The sequence below is a fragment of the Oncorhynchus nerka genome, linkage group LG19 (genome assembly GCF_034236695.1).
Source record: "Oncorhynchus nerka isolate Pitt River linkage group LG19, Oner_Uvic_2.0, whole genome shotgun sequence".
Lineage (NCBI taxonomy): Eukaryota > Metazoa > Chordata > Actinopteri > Salmoniformes > Salmonidae > Oncorhynchus > Oncorhynchus nerka.
The window spans coordinates 35,321,482-35,343,289 of NC_088414.1; the positions used below are offsets into that span (position 1 = coordinate 35,321,482).

At 47.9% G+C, this 21,808-nt stretch overlaps 1 protein-coding gene across 8 annotated transcripts in view; it reads right to left on the minus strand.

Moving 5' to 3' along the window:
• The window catches only part of LOC115115796 (dachshund homolog 2-like), a 324,950-nt gene that overhangs the window by 98,193 nt on the left and 204,949 nt on the right, over positions 1 to 21,808 (minus strand). For 3 of the 8 annotated variants that reach the window (XM_065004909.1, XM_065004908.1, XM_065004907.1), the window contains exons 4-7: positions 18,148 to 18,300; positions 13,357 to 13,529; positions 11,215 to 11,350; positions 9,149 to 9,223 (exon numbers count right to left, since the gene is read on the minus strand). In XM_065004909.1, coding sequence (XP_064860981.1) covers positions 9,149 to 9,223; positions 11,215 to 11,350; positions 13,357 to 13,529; positions 18,148 to 18,300 — 537 coding nt within the window. Of the gene's footprint in view, positions 1 to 9,148; positions 9,224 to 11,214; positions 11,375 to 13,356; positions 13,530 to 18,147; positions 18,301 to 21,808 lie in introns of all 8 variants that reach the window. The other 5 variants (XM_065004906.1, XM_065004905.1, XM_065004904.1 and 2 more) reach the window with 2 other exon arrangements.

Sequence of the window (21,808 nt, forward strand, 5' to 3'; positions counted from 1 at the left end):
GAGATATTTCAGGAGATATGCTGTGTCGGGAATGCCGTTTGGCGCGCCGAGAACATCCCATTAGATAATAGTAAAGAGTCTGTTATCCCCCCACCTTTGACCCTGCTCCTGCTTGTTAGCCAAATAGCCAACTTAGCCTGATCAGACAAACAATTCAACACACATTTGGCCTTTTCCTTATTTGAATACCTGTACCCCATTATAAACATCCCGACAGTAAACTCCACTCCCAACCTCTCACACAGACATTCCAACAGAGACATTAATGGTATTAACCTGATGCACACAGAAAACACATGATGCACTGTTTCACTCATGACACAGAAAGGACACCCCTGTCCAACTCCCGGGTCAACCTATGCCAACCAGCGTTTAGTGGTCAGGGTTCCATGTCGAACACTCCACTGGAGGTCCCCTGGCCTCTTTGGTACTGGGAGTTTGTAGAGCCCCCTCCATCTAAAACCCACCATACTCTCCGCCCTACATAGCCCCTGCCACTGATGTGCCTTCACTTCTATTAGACTCCTAATCTTCCTCACCTTAATGCAGAGGTTGTAGAGGGCTTTACCTCCCACACCCTCAAACTCCCCCAGGCTAGGAGTCCCAACAAGTCCTCCAGACCTCCTTGCTAGTCCCCAGTCTCCTGTCACCTGCAGTGGCGAAACATTGGTGGCCCTCCCCCTTTGGCCGCTCAAACACCCCCTTACCGGCTCAGACAGTGCCTCCTAGACCTCCTCCAGGAATCTCTCCAGCAGCCTAAGAGATGTTAGTCCTGTTTGTTTTGCAAGGACTTCCGGGGATTTCTATCCCCCTCCCCCAGCAGTCGCAGGTCACCAAGCCTTAGTAAACCCGCTGCCATCAGTCGCTTCTGCAGGGTGGCCGACTGAACCGATCTCAAAAGGATGGCTGGATTATAGGAGACAGGCTCCTCCCACACCCACAGCCCAGGCTCCATACCCCCTTGTCATGTTGGCCTTTGCAGCAGCCAGGCCCTCAACACAGTAGAGAGAAAATCAGAGAGACCTGCTGTACTCTGCCTCTCCAAAACTATTTTTTGTTCAATTTAACTAGGCAAGTCAGTTAAGAACAAATTCTTATTTACAATGACCGTTAACCGTGGGTTAACTGCTTGCTCAGGGACAGAACGACAGATTTTTACTGTCAGCTCGGGAATTTGATCCAGCAACCTTTCGGTTACTGGCCCAACGCACTAACCACTAGGCTACCTGCCACCCCAAGAACAGCTGCCGGTCCAACCCGAATCTGCCAGCTGTCCTCAGCAGTGCGCATGCTGGTTCCCTCCAGCCAACATCAGTATGGTACAGCAGTCTCTTTTATTTTATTTTTTTATTTTACCTTTATTTAACCAGGCAAGTCAGTTAAGAACAAATTCTTATTTTCAATGACGGCCTAGGAACAGTGGGTTAACTGCCTGTTCAGGGGCAGAACGACAGATTTGTACCTTGTCAGTTCGGGGGTTTGAACTTGCAACCTTCCGGTTACTTGTCCAACGCTCTAACCACTAGGCTACCCTGCCGCCTTTAGTCAGAACGCAGCCACCCTGCTCTCCAGTTCCACCAGGCCCTGTCCTCCTTCATGGATGGTCATGTACAACACTGCTGCCTTCAGCCAGTGATGGCCTGACCAGAAAAAATCCACCAACTTGGTTGCAGAGCAGACAAGCAGACCGGGGGGGGGGGGGGGGTTGAGAACAGCCAGTTTATGCCACAGGGAGGATGCCGCCAGGTTTTTGATTATCAGCACCCTCCCTCTATATGACACTTGGGACAGGAGCCACCTCTACCTGGCCAGTCTTGCACCACTTCCTGACCCACCTCTCCGAGCCCAGGTACTCCCCCAAAATGTTAAGCCCTTCACAACCCCACTGCCAACCCCCTGGAAGCAGAGGGGGGGGCCCTATCCCTCCATGCCCCACATAACAGACGAAGCTCGTAGCTGACAAAGCTCCCTCGTACACCTTCAGACTAGTCTCTAGTGCATATCCTACCCATCCCTGACCATCACGTCATCTGCATACGCCGACACTGCTATGCCTGTCAACACACTCCCTGCAGTCTCCTGCATAGGAGGCCCAAAACAGTTTCAATGGCTAGTGTTTATAACTACCCCGATAGAGGGTATCCTGTCTAATGCCCCGTCTCACCCAGACTGGCCTACTGAGTCCCCCACCCACCTTGACCATACATGACGCCCCAGCATCCAACATCTTCACGCAAGCCAAAAACATTTCCCCAAACCCAAACACAGACATCCCATTAAAGAGATACTCATGGTCCACTCTATCAAAAGACCAGTCCAAAGTTCACATTAGAAACTCTTGACAAGTCCAACATGTCCCTGATGAAGAACAAGTTTTCCATGATTGAGCGTCCCAGTACACAATATGTCCGGTCCTTGTGTACTATAGTCCAGATGGGAGTTCAGTCTGTTAGCGAGGACCTTGGTAAATATCTTGTAGTCCGCACAGAGCAATGCCACAGGCCTCCAGTACTTAAGTTCACACAAGTCCCCTTTTTTGGGCAGGAGAGTCAGAGCCGCCCGACGGCAGCTCATTGGCAACTCTCGTACCCCGACGCACTCAAGCAACACGCAAAAGAAGTCCAGTCCAATTATTCCCCAGAATGTTTTATAAATCTCCACTCGGAGTCCATCGACCCCCGGTGCACGGCCGGGTTATGGCCTCTGCCAGTTCATGGTACAAAAGGGGAATGTCCATTTCATTCCTCTGTGCCAGAGAGAGCTTAGGGAGTTCTGCAAACAAAACCTGAGCACACATAGGATCACACAGTTCTGCCCTATACAATTCAGTATAAAACTCCACAGTCCGCTCACACATCTCCCCCACCACAGAGGTCCCCCGCTCATCAGACAGCCGCAGACAATGCATTCCCTTGGCTTCACCACTCTGTCTTTCCAAACCAAAGAAGAAGGAGCTGGGAGCATCCATCTCCTTAAGCATGGAGAATCTAGGTCTTACAAGAGCTCCCTTTGCTTTAACCTGGAAAAAACTGCCCAGCTCCTTACGTAATTCAGCTAAATTGGCCTGGAGGCCTACATTGCCTTGCCCCACCAGCTCTACCTACACTTTATTGATACTACACTCAAGTTCCCCCAATACTCTCCTAGGATGAGAGAGCTGTATACTGTTGACAGAAAGCAGAATTTAGACTTTTCCCACATCCCACCATTGACTCAGCGACTCATACTCCTCTCTTCGCTGCCCCCATCTTTCCCAAAAAGTATAGAAACCAGAGCAAAAAGTGGCATCTTGTAAGAGCTTTACATTAAACTTCCAATAGGATGCCTGCCAAGGCCCTGGTGAAATAGACAGCCGAGCCATGGTTATGTGATGAGCCGAAAAGCCCACCGGGAGAATGGTAGCGCCCAACAGCCTATTGCTCTGATTTCTGGACATCTTGTCTGGCTGCACTCACCCTAGCTCCAAAGACCTTCACCCATTTCTACTGTCTTCTGTTGGGATGTCTAGTTCTCCAAACATCCACTAGGTCAAACTGATTAATGATATCCCTTAACACCTCCACTGAGCCTGAATGAGGCTCCTCCCCATTTATATCTTTCGTAAAATCCATTGTTCAGTTTCCAGTCCCCGCCGACCACCAGTGTCTCCTCAGCCGCTACCTGTGAGAGCTCCTGTCTAATACACGTCTCTCCTTGTGTTAGGCACATGCACATTTATAAAGGCAAAACTCCTGTTGTTCATTTCTGCAGTTGACCCGTACACACCTCCTTTGAGGAGTTCTTCCAGACAGCCCCGGTGCAAAAAGGACTGCCACCCCTGCACTAACATTTGTTCCATTGCACACTTGCCCTTTTCCCCCAAACGACTTCATTCATCACATCTCCTGCAGAAACAATTACTTTCTTTTGTTTTACATATTCACCCAAAAGACTCCTCTTTCCTGCTTTTCTGGCACCATTTATAGGCTAGGGTCCTTTTTTCTCAATTTCCGCCTGACTGACGTGACCAAAGTAAACTGTCTGTTACTCAGGCCCAGAAGCCAGGATTTGCATATATTTGGTATCACTGGAAATAAAACAATTTGAAGTTTGTAGAAATGTTAAAATAATGTATGAGACTATAACACAATTGATATGGTAGTCGAAAATCCAAAGAAAAACCAACCTATTTTTTATTTTGAGATCCCCATGCTCTTTCAATGGAAAGCTATGGGTCCTATGCAATTCCAGCTCCCAGATTGCAATTCCTATAGCTTCCACTGGATGTCAACAGTCTTTGTTCAAGGCTTCAGGCTGGTTCTTCCAAAACGAGGAAGAATTTTGAGTTACCGGGATTCACAGTTGGAAATCAGTCTGGGGGCGCGCGATGAAGAGGACGCACACTTGCTAATTTTACTTTTCATTGAACATACTTCCTTCCGTATGAAATATTATAGGTTAATTACATTTTAGGGTACATGAGGATTAAACATAGTTTGACTTGTTTTAACAAAGTTTAGCGGTAGCATTTTGGATTCCTTTGTCTGCATGTTGAACGAGTGGATTACTGAAATCGATTATGCCAACTAAACAGACCTTTTGGGATATAAAGAAGGATTTTATGTAACAAAACAACCATGCATGTTGTAGCTGGGACCCTTGGGATTGCAAACAGATGAAGATTTTCAAAAAGTAAGTGATTATTTAATCGCTATTTGTGATTTTATGAAGCCTGTGCTGGTTGAAAAATATGTTGATGTAGGGCGCCGTCCTCAAACAATCGCATGGTATGCTTTCGCTGTAAAATCCATTGTAAATCAGACAATGCAGTTAGATTAACAATAGTTTAAGCTTTTAACCGATATAAGTGTGTTCATAAATGTTTAATATTATGATTATTTATTTGAATTGCGCGGCCTCCAATTTCACCGGATGTTGTCGACAGGTTTCCCGCTGATTCGACGCCTAGCCCTAAGAAGTTTTAAGCAAGCCTAACCCGAAGAGTCTCCATAACAAGTGGGAGAAAAGCCAGCAAAGAAAGAGACCAATAGCAAAGCTCAAAAATCCCCAGTTCCACATAAAAACGATTCAGCATCTGAAGGTAGACCGTTACACACGGTTTTGACCCACTTCCTCAACCTAAAACGTTTCCTGGGTGAGAGGACACCATGCCACTCATTTTTCATAGCATGTTGTACTGATCTTACAAACTTTCCAGGATCGCAAAAAAAAAGCTTCAAGATGAACCTTTTTCCTTTTAGTCTCATTCAGGAACCTTGACAGTTCCCTCACCGGGTACTTTGACTCCTCTGTCAGCTCTGAACCCATTGAGGAAGAGTCTGAAAAGAAAGCCTCCTCATCGCCCTCTTCCTCAGACTCACCTTCCTCCTCATTTCCATCTCCCATCCTGACCAGCTGCCCTTCCTCTCTAGTCCGGGTCTCCCCCCCAGCACAAGGCAAAGGTTCCTAAGTGCCTTTGACAACACCAGCCTCTCCCCTCCCACCTCCTTTCATCTTTGCCTTTCTCCTCTCCCGCTTGACACCCTCCTCCACCACCCCTCGTCACTTGCCCTTCCCCACTATACTCTGCTCCTCCACTAGCATAACCTGACTAGGCCCAGCCTCATCTACACCACTACCCATAGCATGACTAGGCCCAGCCTCATCTACATCACCATCCATAGCACGACTAGACCCAGCCTTATCTACACCACCATCCATAGCACGACTAGACCCAGCCTCATCGACACCACCATCCATAACCTGACTAAGACCAGCCTCATCTACACCACCATCCATAGCACGACTAGACCCAGCTTCATCGACACCACCATCCATAACATGACTAGACCCAGCCTCATCTACACCACCATCCATAGCATGACTAGACCCAGCCTCATCTACACCACCATCCATAACCTGACTAAGACCAGCCTCATCTACACCACCATCCATAGCACAACTAGGACCAGCCTCATCTACACCACCGTCTATAGCATGACTAGACCCAGCCTCATCTACACCACCATCCATAACATGACTAGACCCAGCCTCATCTACACCACCATCCATAGCATGACTAGACCCAGCCTCATCTACACCACCATCCATAGCATGACTAGACCCAGCCTCATCTACACCACCATCTATAGCATGACTAGACCCAGCCTAATCTACACCACCATCCATAGCATGACTAGATCCAGCCTCTGCTGCCTGCATCTCATGGCCACCTGCACGTTAACCTCGATTTCCCCCACTGGTGCTGGTAACTTCACCTCGTCTATGGTCTTTATGTGGGCACGCAAAGCTCTTATGACCCAAATCCCCACACTCAAAGCACCGTAGACTGCCTGTGCTGGAAAACTCTGCATAGAGCCCCTCCCCATGCCTCACTTTAAAATGCACATTTAACTGTTGCTCATTGTTATTCAGAAACATGAACACTTGCCCCAGAACAAAACTACATGCTTAACGGCATCTGCCTGAAAACCTGCCGGCAGTATACGAAAACCGTTAGCAAGCTTACCAAACTGACTCAGCTCTTTCTGAGATATGATCATCTGTAATATACACAGGCAGATTCGCCACCCTAGTTGAAGGAACTGAAAGAGGAGAAATCAGCACCAGCACATTCCTTAAAAATATTCCACTAGCAATCAGCCTACCCACCAAATGTACTCATCGCCCACACCACACCGTTCAAAACCCCAGGAAAGTAAAACTCTGTCCTCTTTGTTCCTAACTTTGAAAAAAAAGTGGGTACTGCTAAACTAACCCTCGAAAAATTGAAAGAAAACACCCAGGACTACAAAACACTCTCAGCCTGCACTGAGAGAGAGAAGGAGAGAGAGAGAGACAGAGAGACAGGGAGAGCAAGAGAGAGACAGAGAAGGAGAAAGAGAGCAAGACAGAAAGTGCAAGAGAGAGATAGCAAGAGAGAGAGATGAAAAGAGGGAGGGAGTGTGTCTCCCTGCCTGATCACAGAGCCCCTCTGTCTGTCACAGACCTACATCCACAGATATTACAAGTTCTTCTCTCTTTTCTTCATCCTTCTTACTCTTCTCCCCCCTTTGAAAAATCACAGGCCGGCTCTCAACCAAACAATAACAGCAGGAAGGAGGAGGAGGAGTAGGTGGAGGAGGAGGAGGAGGGGGAGAAGGTGGAGGTGGAGGAGGAGGAGGAAAAGGAGGGGGAGGACGAGGAGGATAACGGGGGTGTTTGGGGTGGATTATATTCCAGACACATTAATAAAATATGGTCACAGGCCAGGTGCGGCTGAATTTCTTTAAAAGTGCCTGGGGGTATATTTTATCTGTCTCAAGGCGGTAGTATGTGCTGTGCATTAGATCTTACCATCTGCCGGTTCCCGGACCCACAGTACAGCAGCAGGCACACAAACTGTCACCATACACACACACACACAGCCACGCAAACATGCAAACACACACTGAAACATGCTGACACACACGCTGTGTTGGCCCGTGATAAAATGTTTGTGTGTGTGTGTGTGTGTGTGTTTGCGTGCGTCGGGCCGCTGAGATACACACCCTGACCACCAGCACTTCGTTCCCAGTCTAGTATATGAGCGCTTCGTAGATGTTCAATTAAGGCCCTAATTAAGTGATTAATTAAGACGGACTGTCCATGACGCTGATAGAGAGTGGTTCCAATGAGATGAAGAATGGGTGTACATTTTCACAATGAGCTCGTCTGGATGTGCTTGTGAAGGTGGCCTCTGTTACTGATGTAGCTGGGATGCTTTCACAGTGATCAGGAGATGACTGTGTTCATCCACAGTACTGTTACAGTGACTAAATACAGAACAGGAGCTCATCTCCAAAAGAGGCCCTCAAGGGAATGTCTTTGACACATGTATTTAGTGTAAGACACATCCTGTTTGTACCAAACATGCACACACACGCACGCACACACACGCACGCACACACACGCACGACGCACACACATGCACACACACACACATGCACGCACACACACCCACGCACACACGCACGCACACACACGCACGACGCACACACACGCACGCACACACACGCACAACGCACACACACGCACGCACACACACATGCACGCACGCACACACACCCACGCACACACATGCACGCACACACACCCACGCACACACACGCACGCACACACACGCACGACGCACACACACGCACGCACACACACGCATGACGCACACACACGCACACACACACACACACACGCACACACACGCACGCACGCACACGCACGATGCACGCACACACACGCACGACACACGCACACACACGCACGACGCACGCACGCACACACACGACGCACACACGCACACACACGCACGACGCACGCACGCACACACATGACGCACACATGCACACACACGCACGACGCACGCACACACACGCACGACGCACGCACGCACACACACGCACGACGCACACACGCACACACACGCTCGACGCACGCACGCACACACACGCTCGACGCACGCACGCACACACACACACACACAAACACACAGGCCTCTTTTGGCCTGAACTCACAGGAGATCACTTCCCCCCCGTTAGCCAGCCCCCCTCTGAGGTGTCTACCTGGGCCTCCCTCCAGCCTAATTCTCCCTGATAGAGATGGATGCTTGGGGGTTACTGTGCCAAGTTACTAATAATAGGAACTTGTTGCATAACAAGGAGGGCTTTATAAAACCTGGTAACACTAACCACGATAACAAGGAGGGCTTTATCAAACCTGGTAACACTAACCACGATAACAAGGAGGGCTTTATCAAACCTGGTAACACTAACCACGATAACAAGGAGGGCTTTATCAAACCTGGTAACACTAACCACGATAACAAGGAGGGCTTTATGAAGCCTGGTAACACTAACCACGATAACAAGGAGGGCTTTATCAAACCTGGTAACACTAACCACGATAACAAGGAGGGCTTTATCAAGCCTGGTAACACTAACCACGATAACAAGGAGGGCTTTATCAAACCTGGTAACACAACCACGATAACAAGGAGGGCTTTATCAAGCCTGGTAACACAACCACGATAACAAGGAGGGCTCTCTCTCTCTCACACACACACACACACACACACACACACACACACACACACACACACACACACACATACACAAACAAACAAGCATACACATACCTTTCTCTTTGAACATGTTTTTCATGTTGATTCCAGCCGGTCTGTCCCCAAGGTCTCCATCAACAGGATTCATCACTACACAAACAAACAGTTAAGTCAGTGAACAACATGTTTATATGCAGATGTCCGTCTTGGCCTGTTTATACAGTTTATTTATTTACAAACAACGGTCTAGAGAGAAAGTGGGAGAGTGAGAGAGAGAGAGGGACAGAGAGAGAGGGACAGAGGGATAGAGAGAGACAGGCATACAGAGAGAGAGAGAGATAGAGAGGAGGAGAGGCAGAGAGAGAGAGAGAGAGATAGAGAGGAGGAGAGGCAGAGAGATACAGAGAGATATAGAAGGAGGAGAGGCAGAGAGACAGAGAGAGAGACAGAGAGAGATATAGAGAGGAGGAGAGGCAGAGAGACAGAGAGACAGCGAGAGGCAGAGAGACAGAGAGAGATATAGAAGGAGGAGAGGCAGAGAGACAGGGAGACAGAGAGAGGCAGAGAGACAGGGAGACAGAGAGAGATATAGAAGGAGGAGAGGCAGAGAGACAGCGAGACACAGAGAGATATAGAAGGAGGAGAGACAGAGAGACAGAGAGACACAGAGAAATATAGGAGGAGAGGCAGAGAGACAGAGAGACACAGAGAGATATAGAGACAGAGAGATATAGAGAGGAGAGGCAGAGAGACAGAGATATAGAAGGAGGAGAGGCAGGGAGACAGAGACACAGGCATATAGAGAGACACAGATAGATATAGAAAGAGGAGAGGCAGAGAGACAGAGAGACACAGAGAGATATAGAAGGAGGAGAGGCAGAGAGACAGAGAGACACAGAGAGATATAGAGAGGAGGAGAGGCAGAGAGACAGAGAGAGACAGAGAGATATAGAAGGAGGAAAGGCAGAGAGACAGAGAGACACAGAGAGATATAGAAGGAGGATAGGCAGAGAGGCAGAGAGACAGGCATACAGAGAAACACACAGAGAGATATAGAAGGAGGAGAGGCAGAGAGACAGAGAGACACAGAGAGATATAGAGAGGAGGAGAGGCAGAGAGACAGAGAGAGACAGAGAGATATAGAAGGAGGAAAGGCAGAGAGACAGAGAGACACAGAGAGATATAGAAGGAGGATAGGCAGAGAGACAGGCATACATAGAGACACAGAGAGATATAGAAGGGGGAGATGCAGAGAGACAGAGACACAGGCATATAGAGAGACACAGATAGATATAGAAAGAGGAGAGGCAGAGAGACAGAGAGACACAGAGAGATATAGAAGGAGGAGAGGCAGAGAGACAGAGAGACACAGAGAGATATAGAGAGGAGGAGAGGCAGAGAGACAGAGAGAGACAGAGAGATATAGAAGGAGGAAAGGCAGAGAGACAGAGAGACACAGAGAGATATAGAAGGAGGATAGGCAGAGAGGCAGAGAGACAGGCATACAGAGAAACACACAGAGAGATATAGAAGGAGGAGAGGCAGAGAGACAGAGAGACACAGAGAGATATAGAGAGGAGGAGAGGCAGAGAGACAGAGATATATAGAAGGAGGAGAGGCAGAGAGACAGAGAGATATAGAAGGAGGAGAGGCAGAGAGACAGAGAGACACAGAGAGGTATAGAACGAGGAGAGGCAGAGACACAGAGAGATATAGAAGGAGGAGAGGCAGAGAGACAGAGAGACACAGAGAGGTATAGAACGAGGAGAGGCAGAGACACAGAGAGACAGCGAGAGATATAGAAGGAGGAGAGGCAGAGAGACAGAGAGACAGGCATACAGAGAGACACAGAGAGATATAGAAGGAGGAGAGGAGGAGAGGCAGAGAGACAGGCATACAGAGAGACACAGAGAGATATAGAAGGAGGAGAGGCGGAGAGACAGAGAGACAGAGAGACAGGCATACAGAGAGACACAGAGAGATATAGAAGGAGGAGAGGAGGAGAGGCAGAGAGACAGGCATACAGAGAGACACAGAGAGATATAGAAGGAGGAGAGGCAGAGAGACAGAGAGACACAGAGAGATATAGAGAGGAGGAGAGGTAGAGAGACATGAGAAAGAAAGATATGCTTGTGTCTCACCCAGGCGGTCGGGGGTGTGTTGGTGCGGGGCGGGAGAGCTGGAGGCACTGCTGCTGGGGTGTGAGGAAGGCTGGGAGCCCGGGCGAGGACCTTCCTCCATGGAGGGGGCTGGAGAAGGGCTGTCCTGGACACACTCCTGCCACAGAGACCGTGGGTCAGACTGATAAAGAGTTAATTCAGTAAAGTCACACACTCACACACACACATTTATAAACAGACACACACACACATTTATAAACAAATACACACATAGCTAGCTATTACACATGTGGACACCTCACATCTGCTGGTTCCTCGTCCCTAACACTCCTAATGTCAGACAATCCAAATGGAGATTAAGCCCTCTCTCCTCCCCTCTTCTCTCCTCTCCTCTCTTCTCCTCTCCTCTCTTCTCCCCTCTCTCCACTCCCCTCTCCTCTTCCCTCTCTCCTACCATCCTCTCCTCTCCCCTCTCCCCTTCCCTCTCTCCTCCCATCCTCTCCTCTTCCCTCTCCTTCCCTCTTCTCCTCTCCCCTCTCTCCTTACCTCTCTCCCCTCTCTCCCCTCTTCCCCCTCTCCTCTTCTCTGATATCTATGTAGGGTAAGGCAAACAGGCCAGGTTGAGGGGGATGCTGGAAAAGTAAACAGCACCAGACGCTGCAATCTCCCTCTGCCATCTGCAATCCGGGTGGTACTATTTAAATAGAGGTGATCTACGGCCTGCCCTAGCAGCCCCCCCAGAAAACTATGATTCTGTGGGCAGGACACAAAAAATAGATGCCCCTCTGGAGCAGGTCACTAGAGGAAGGGTGCTATGTCTGAGAAGTGAGTTGAATAGTCTGTGTTAGTGTCTCATTGAAAACAAATATACTACATTTATGTAGAAATTAAATCAGTTAATAGCAAAGCAGTAGGATATTCAAAAATGTTCAGAAAATATGTGTAATGTCGGTCTCTCTGTGTGTCTGTCTCTCTGGTTGTCTGTCTCTCTGGGTGTCTGTCTCTCTGGGTGTCTGTCTCTCTGGGCGTCTGTCTCTCTGGGCGTCTGTCTCTCTGGGCGTCTGTCTCTCTGGACGTCTGTCTCTCTGGGCGTCTGTCTCTCTGGGTGTCTGTCTCTCTGGGCGTCTGTCTCTCTGGGCGTCTGTCTGTCTGTGTGTCTGTCTCTCTGTGTGTCTGTCTCTCTGGGCGTCTGTCTCTCTGGGCGTCTGTCTCTCTGTGTGTCTGTCTCTCTGGGTGTCTGTCTCTCTGGGTGTCTGTCTCTCTGGGCGTCTGTCTCTCTGGGCGTCTGTCTCTCTGGGCGTCTGTCTCTCTGGACGTCTGTCTCTCTGGGCGTCTGTCTCTCTGGGTGTCTGTCTCTCTGGGCGTCTGTCTCTCTGGGCGTCTGTCTGTCTGTGTGTCTGTCTCTCTGTGTGTCTGTCTCTCTGGGCGTCTGTCTCTCTGGGCGTCTGTCTCTCTGTGTGTCTGTCTCTCTGGGTGTCTGTCTCTCTGGGTGTCTGTCTCTCTGGGCGTCTGTCTCTCTGGGCGTCTGTCTCTCTGGGCGTCTGTCTCTCTGGGCATCTGTCTCTCTGGGCGTCTGTCTCTCTGTGTGTCTGTCTCTCTGGGTGTCTGTTTCTCTGTGTGTATGTCTCTGTGTGTATTTGTGTAAATGCTATTTCCCCTGGCTGTCTCTGACATGAGCCGTGAGTCTCAGTGACAAACACTACCCTAGCAGTCTGCCAACCCCCTTGGTAGGAAACGTCTACCCATCCTCTCTGTTCTGGCCTCGTGGGGAGATGGAAGGAATGAATCTAATGTCGATATTAACATACTTTCCTATGTGGAATTATACTCATTACTAGTCTCTAGAGCTGAATTATAGCCCTCTTCAACAGTGCTAATATGATAGCCACAGACTAACATCCCATTTTAAGGGGGATGAAAGTCTCTCACATCTGTACAACCTGTTATAATAGCACTAGTGGTGTAGTGAGCATTGTTGAAATACATTCACAGATGGGTGGTATGAATGAGGAATAAACCATAAGTATATGGCTTAAAGCCGACAGGTAATGTGACGGTCTTTGTATTCAGAGTGTTGGGTGAATTGCTACAGCGGCTTCGCAAAACAATGAGAATATCTCTAAAAGATGAAGCATGTGTGAGCATGTGAGTCCTTTTTCTTACCTTGATGACAGACGCTCCTCCTCTGGATAAGGGGCTGTGCATCTGAGCTGCGGCGGCCATGTTGGCGATGGTGTTCAGGTGGTTCATCTGGTTCATTGCCATGGCAACAGACGCAGGCGGCAGGCCGACGGGCAGCAGGGGGTGGGGCATCATCATGAAGGGTAGGTCCAGTCCTGCAGACAGAAAGAGTGAGAGGGAATGAGAGAGAAAGGGTGAGTCAGAGAGAGAGAGAGGGTGAGGGAGAGAGAGAGAGAGCGAGAGAGAGGGTGAGAGAGGGTGAGGGAGAGAGAGAGAGAGGGTGAGGGAGAGAGAGAGAGAGCGAGAGAGAGGGTGAGAGAGGGTGAGGGAGAGAGAGAGCGAGAGAGAGAGAGGGTGAGGGAGAGAGGGAGAGAGAGGGAGGGTGAGAGAGAGAGAGAGAGAGAGAGAGAGAGAGAGAGAACGGAGGGTGAGGAAGAGAGAGAGAGAGGGAGAGAGGAAGAGAGATGGTGAGGGAGAAAGAGAGTGAGAGAGAGAGAGAAAGGGAGGGTGAGAGAGGGAGAAGGAGGGTGAGGGAGAAAAGAGAGAGAGAGAGAGAGATAGGGAGAGAGAGAGAGAGAGGGTGAGGGAGGGAGAGACAGAGAGAGAGAGACACAGAGAGATAGAGAGTGAGAGGGTGAGGTTGAGGGAGGAAGAGAGAGAGGGAGGGTGAGAGAGAGAGAGCAGGGTGAGGAAGAGAGAGAGAGTGACAGAGGGAGAGCGGAAGAGAGAGAGAGAGAGAGAGAGAGAGAGAGACAGAGAGAGAGTGGGAGAGAGAGATATGGTGAGGGAGAGAAAGAGAAAGGGGGGAGAGAAAAAAGGTGAGGGAAAGAGAGAGAGAAATAGAAAGATCAACAATACAACCTTACAGTGAAATGCTTACTTACAGGCTCTAACCAATAGTGCAAAAAAGGTATTAGGTGAAAAATAGGTAAGTAAAGAAAAAAACAACAGTAAAAAAGACAGTGAAAAACAGTAGCGAGGCTATATACAGTAGAGAGGCTATATACAGTAGCGAGGCTATATACAGTAGCGAGGCTATATACAGTAGAGAGGCTATACAGTAGCGAGGCTATATACAGTAATGAGGCTATATACAGTAGCGAGGCTATATACAGTGGAGAGGCTATACAGTAGCGAAGCTACATACAGGCACCGGTTAGTCAGGCGGATTGAGGTAGTATGTACATGTAGATATGGTTAAAGTGACTATGTATATATGATGAACAGAGAGTAGCAGTAGTGTAAATGAGGGGTTGGCGGGTGGTGGGTGGCGGGACACAATGCAGATAGCCTGGTTAGCCAATGTGGGGGAGCACTGGTTGGTCGGCCCAATTGAGGTAGTATGTACATATGAACACTGAATGTACAGTTAAAGTGACTTTGCATATATGGGTTTGGGTGAGAGTATTCTTAAATTGGATTATTAATAGACACCAGTGGATTATTAATAGTCACCAGTGGATTATTAATAGACACCAGTAGATTATTAATAGACATCAGTGGATTATTAATAGACACCAGTAGATTATTAATAGATACCGGTAGATTATTAATAGACACCAGTGGATTATTAATAGACACCAGTAGATTATTCATAGACACCAGTGGATTATTAATAGACACCAGTAGATTATTAATAGATACCGGTAGATTATTAATAGACACCAGTGGATTATTAATAGACACCAGTGGATTATTAATAGACACCAGTGGATTATTAATAGACATCAGTAGATTATTAATAGACACCAGCATATTATTAATAGATACCGGTAGATTATTAATAGACATCAGTGGATTATTAATAGATACCAGTCAATTATTAATAGACATCCCAGTAGATTATTAAAAGACATCCCAGTAAGATTAAGACTAGACACCAGTGTATTATTAATAGACACCAGTAGATTATTAACAGACACCCCAGTAGATTATTAATAGACACCAGTGGATTATTAATAGATACCAGTAGATTATTAATAGACACCAGTAGATTATTAAAAGACATCCCAGTAAGATTAAGACTAGACACCAGTGGATTATTAATAGATACCGGTGGATTATTAATAGACACCAGTAGATTATTAATATACACCAGTAGATTATTAATAGACACCAGTGGATTATTAATAGATACCAGTAGATTATTAATAGACATCCCAGTAGATTATTAAAAGACATCCCAGTAAGATTAAGACTAGACACCAGTGTATTATTAATACACACCAGTAGATTATTAATAGACACCAGTAGATTATTAATAGACACCAGTAGATTATTAATAGACACCCCAGTAGATTATTAATAGACACCAGTAGATTATTAATAGACCCCAGTAGATAAAGAATTAACACCAGTAGATTATTAATAGAAACCCCTGTAGATTAGTAATAGACACACCAGTGGATTATTAATAGACACCCATAGATTATTAATAAACAGCCCTGCACACCCACAGCAACTTGCCCAAGCCTCCCCATTTCTCTTTCACCCAAATCCAGATAGCTGATGTTCTGAAAGAGCTGCAAAATCTGGACCCCTACAAATCAGCTGGACTAGACAATCTGGACCCTCTCTTTCTAAAATTATCCGCCAAAATTGTTGCAACCTCTATTACTAGCCTGTTCAACCTCTCTTTCGTATCGTCTGAGATCCCCAAAGATTGGAAAGCTGCCGCGGTCATCCCCCTCTTCAAAGGGGGAGACACTCTAGACCCAAACTCCTACAGACCTATATCTATCCTACCCTGCCTTTCTAAGGTCTTCGAAAGCCAAGTTAACAAACAGATCAACGACAATTTTGAATCCCACCTTATCCTTCTCCGCTATGCAATCTGGTTTCCGAGCTGGTCATGAGTGCACCTCAGCCACGCTCAAGGTCCTAAACAATATCATAACCGCGATCGATAAGAGACAATACTGTGCAGCCGGATTCATCGACCTGGCCAAGGCTTTTGTCTCTGTCAATCACCACATTCTTATCGGCAGACTCAACAGCCTTGGTTTCTCAAATGACTGCCTCGCCTGGTTCACCTCCTACTTCTCAGACAGAGTTCAGTGTGTCAAATCAGAGGGCCTGTTGCCCGAACCCCTGGCAGTCTCTATGGGGGTGCCACAGGGTTCAATTCTGGGGCCGACAGTCTTCTCTGTATACATCAATGATTTCGCTCTTGCTGCTGGTGAGTCTCTGATCCACCTCTACGCAGACGACACCATTTTGTATACTTCTGGCCCTCCCTTGGACACTGTGTTAACAGACCTCCAGACGAACTTCAATGCAACACAACTCTCCTTCTGTGGCCTCCAACTGCTCTTAAATGCAAGTAAAACTAAATGCATGTTCTTCAACCGATCGCTGCCCACACCTGCCCGCCCGTCCAGCATCACTACTCTGGACGGTTCTGACATAGAATATACCTAGGTGTGTGGTTAGACTGTAAACTCTCCTTCCAGACTCACATTAAGCATCACCAATCCAAAATTAAATCTAGAATCGGCTTCCTATTTCACAACAAAGCCTCCTTCACTCATGCTGCCAAACATACCCTGGTAAAACTGACCATCCTACCAATCCTTGACTTCGGCGATGTAATTTACAAAATAGCCTCCCACACTCTACTCAGCAAATTGGATGCAGTCTATTACAGTGCCATCCGTTTGTCACCAAAGCCCCATATACTACCCACCACTGCGACCTGTAATCTCTCGTTGGCTGGCCCTCGCTTCATATCTGTCGCCAAACCCACAGGCTCCAGGTCATCTATAAGTCTTTGCTAGGTAAAGCCCCGCCTTATCTCAGCTCACTGGTCAACATAGCAGCACCCACCCGTAGCACCCACTTCAGCAGGTATATCTCACTGTTCACCCCCAAAGCCAATTCCTCCTTTAGCTGCCTTTCCTTACAGTTCTCTGCTGCCAATGACTGGTACGAACTGCAAAAATCTCTGAAGCTGGAGACTCATATCTCCCTCACTAACTTTAAGCACCAGCTGCCAGAGCAGCTCACAGATCACTGTACCTGTACATAACCAATCTGTAAATAGCACATCCAACTACCTCATCCCCATACTGTTATTTATTTTATTTATTTTGCTCCTTTGCACCCCAGTATCTCTACTTGCACACTCATCTTCTGCACATCTATCACTCCAGTGTTTAATTGCTATATTGTAATTATTTCACCACTATGGTCAATTTATTGCCTTACCTCCCTTATCCTACCTCATTTGCACACACTGTACATATACTTTGTATTGTATTATTGACTGTATGTTTGTTTACTCCATGTGCATCTCTGTGTTGTTGTTTTTGTCACACTGCTTTGCTTTATCTTGGCCAGGTTGCAGTTGTAAATGAGAACTTGTTCTCAACTAGCCTACCTGGCTAAATAAAGGTGAAATAACATTTACTAATAGACACCAGTAGATTATTAATAGACACACCATGGATGTTTAACTTTTTCATGCACCGTAAATTAAGGCACATTAGATATCTTTGTATCACTTTAACCATAGCATAGACACGTGACCATACAGGGGTTGGTGACAGACTGAGGGAGACATGTGGAGAGAGGGGAAGGAGGGAGGCTGTGTGTGTGTGTGTGTGTGTGTGTGTGTGTGTGTGTGTGTGTGTGTGTGTGTGCATGCGTGCGTGTTTGCGTGTTTGTGTGTGTGTGTGCATGCGTGCGTGTTTGCGTGTGTGTGTGTGTGTGTGTGTGTGTGTGTGTGTGCGTGTGTACATTATGTGTGTATTTGTGTTTGTGTGTGTGACTCACGGTTGGCCAGTATGTGGTTCTGCTGCAGGGAGTTGAGTTGGGAGCTGGACAGGCCGTGCTGCCCTGACAGGCCTGCGTGACCCAGGCTGTGGGCAGCACCAGAGGAGGGGGGAGACTGGAGCTTCTCTTTGTCCCATGAGGACTCGCTGCCGCCTGGGGACACATACAGGGGCGACATGGGGAGCGGAGGGGAGGGAGGTGAGTGGGGGAGGCCACCTACACAACAGCTCAGTTCAGCATCACACATCACAATGACATGAGTCTAGGGTGGCCAGGGAAAGCACTGCCCTGCCTATGTAAATAGTCTGTCAACAACTACTGTAATGTAAACAACTACTGTAATGTAAACAACTAATGCAATGCAAATGACTACTGTAATGTAAATGACTACTGTAAATCCCTGTGAGATCGCCATTACATTCAGGTTCTGATACACCTGAGATATGGTACTGTATGGTGCTGTATGATACTGTAATGTGCTATATGGTGCTGTATGGTACTGAATGGTGCTGTATGGTGCTGAATGGTGCTGTATGGTGCTATATGGTGCTGAATGGTGCTGAATGGTGCTGATTGGTGCTGAATGATACTGTATTGTGCTTTTTGGTACTGTATGGTACTGTATGGTGCTGTATGATGCTGCATTCTGCTGTATGGTACTGTATGGTGCTGTATGATGCTGCATTCTGCTGTATGGTACTGTATGACACGGTAGAGAACACCTGCTGTGACACACATGGTGGTGGGCCTTATTACAGTGAGCACTACAGACAGACAGACAGACAGACAGACAGACAGACAGACAGACAGACAGACAGACAGGCAGGCAGGCAGGCAGGCAGGCAGACAGACAGACAGGCAGGTAGAAAGGCAAGCAGACAGACAGGCAGAAAGGTAGGTAGACAGACAGGCAGGTAAACAGACAGGCAGGCAGGCAGACAGACAGACAGGCAGGTAGACAGACAGGCAGGCAGGCAGACAGGCAGACAGACAGGTAGATAGGCAGGCAGGCAGGCAGACAGGCAGACAGGCAGTTAGATAGGTAGACAGGCAGGCAGACAGGCAGACAGGCAGTTAGATAGGTAGACAGGCAGGCAGACAGACAGGTAGATAGGCAGGCAGCCAGACAGGCAGACAGGCAGTTAGATAGGTAGACAGGCAGGCAGACAGACAGGCAGGTAGACAGGCAGGCAGACAGGCAGACAGGCAGTTAGATAGGTAGACAGGCAGGCAGACAGACAGGCAGGTAGACAGACAGGCATGCAGGCAGGCAGACAGACAGGCAGTTAGATAGGTAGACAGGCAGGCAGACAGACAGGCAGGTAGACAGACAGGCATGCAGGCATGCAGACAGGCAGTTAGATAGGTAGACAGGCAGGCAGACAGACAGGCAGGTAGACAGACAGGCAGGCAGACAGACAGTTAGATAGGTAGACAGGCAGGCAGACAGACAGGCAGGTAGACAGGCAGGCAGACAGACAGGCAGGTAGACAGGCAGTTAGATAGGTAGACAGGCAGGCAGACAGACAGGCAGGTAGACAGGCAGACAGGCAGACAGGCAGTTAGATAGGTTGACAGGCAGGCAGACAGGCAGATAGGCAGTTAGATAGGTAGACAGGCAGGCAGACAGACAGGCAGGTAGACAGACAGGCATGCAGGCAGGCAGACAGGCAGTTAGATAGGTAGACAGGCAGGCAGACAGACAGACAGGCAGTTAGATAGGTAGACAGGCAGGCAGACAGGCAGTTAGATAGGTAGACAGGCAGGCAGACAGACAGGCAGGTAGACAGACAGGCATGCAGGCAGGCAGACAGACAGGCAGGTAGATAGGCATGCAGGCAGGCAGACAGGCAGTTAGATAGGTAGACAGGCAGGCAGACAGACAGGCAGGTAGACAGATAGGCATGCAGGCAGGCCATCCATTAGAACAAGGCAGAACGTGGCACAGGAAATCACCTATTTCCTGTCTACTCTCAGCTCCAGGCCATTATAAGGTTAACCCATTCCAGTCAATGTTATTCACGGCTGAGGGTCTCGTATACATGAATAAATCAATAGAATGAAATGTAATGGAGGCCTAATCTCTAGGAGACATACAAATACTTCAATAGAATAATGAAGGGAGAAAATCTAAACGAGAGGAATCGAAATCATTGTATAATTCTACCTAATAAGTAACTGAAGTCCTCTGAGTAAAATAACAGATGGTGTTTTTGCAACAGATTGCAGTGTGTGCCTCTTTTAACAATAATGCAAATGAAATTCTTCCTCTGTAGAATTCCCTTCTTGTCAGTGGGGAGCCATTTGGATGAGAGAAAAAAACAAGCAGCTAAACTAATGGCCGAGGCCAACACCTCACGGCAGGGTCAATCAGGAGCATGTGATCATAGGAGAGAGAGAGCATTGGTTAAAGCCTGCCAGTGGGTTTGAACATGAGCATCCTACTGCCTATGAAGTATATTTGGAGATATTTGTATAATGTATAGTATTTGTAAAAGGATGAAACATAAGACGGAGAGGAGGATGTCTGGGAGGATTGATGAAAACACGTTGGATATTAACTCTATACTGATGTCGTTATGAATGGTTTCATCATGTGTATACCCTTCATCTAAGTTATCCAATATTCTAAAACAGCACTGGAGAAGTTATACGATGCCAGTGATCCTAAAAGTGATGAAAGACCTTTTCAAACCAAAGACGAGAGCACTGAACGACAAAAATAAAGGCTTAGCGATGAATGTCTTCGAATCTGAGTAGTTCCAGGATTTTGGAGAGAATGGGGTCTGAAGGGCAGAGAGGAGAGCCAGGTCTCAGGAGAGCCGTGGTCTATCCCTCAGCACAGGTCTACAGAGAGCAGCTCACCCGGAGTGGAGCCTCCTTCTCCTAATGTCCTATGTTGGAAAGAGAATGTGTGCATCACAGTGCATCTCCTTAGCCCCTCACTGACAGAAAATGTGTGCATCACAGTGCATCTCCTTAGCCCCTCACTGACAGAGAATGTGTCCATCACAGTGCATCTCCTTAGCCCCTCACTGACAGAGAATGTGTCCATCACAGTGCATCTCCTTAGCCCCTCACTGACAGAGAATGTGTGCATCACAGTGCATCTCCTTAGCCCCTCACTGACAGAGAATGTGTCCATCACAGTGCATCTCCTTAGCCCCTCACTGACAGAGAATGTGTCCATCACAGTGCATCTCCTTAGCCCCTCACTGACAGAGAATGTGTCCATCACAGTGCATCTCCTTAGCCCCTCACTGACAGAGAATGTGTCCATCACAGTGCATCTCCTTAGCCTCTCACTGACAGAGAATGTGTCCATCACAGTGCATCTCCTTAGCCTCTCACTGACAGAGAATGTGTCCATCACAGTGCATCTCCTTAGCCCCTCACTGACAGAGAATGTGTCCATCACAGTGCATCTCCTTAGCCCCTCACTGACAGAGAATGTGTCCATCACAGTGCATCTCCTTAGCCCCTCACTGACAGAGAATGTGTCCATCACAGTGCATCTCCTTAGCCCCTCACTGACAGAGAATGTGTGCATTACAGTGCATCTCCTTAGCCTCTCACTGACAGAGAATGTGTCCATCACAGTGCATCTCCTTAGCCCCTCATTGACAGAGAATGTGTCCATCACAGTGCATCTCCTTAGCCC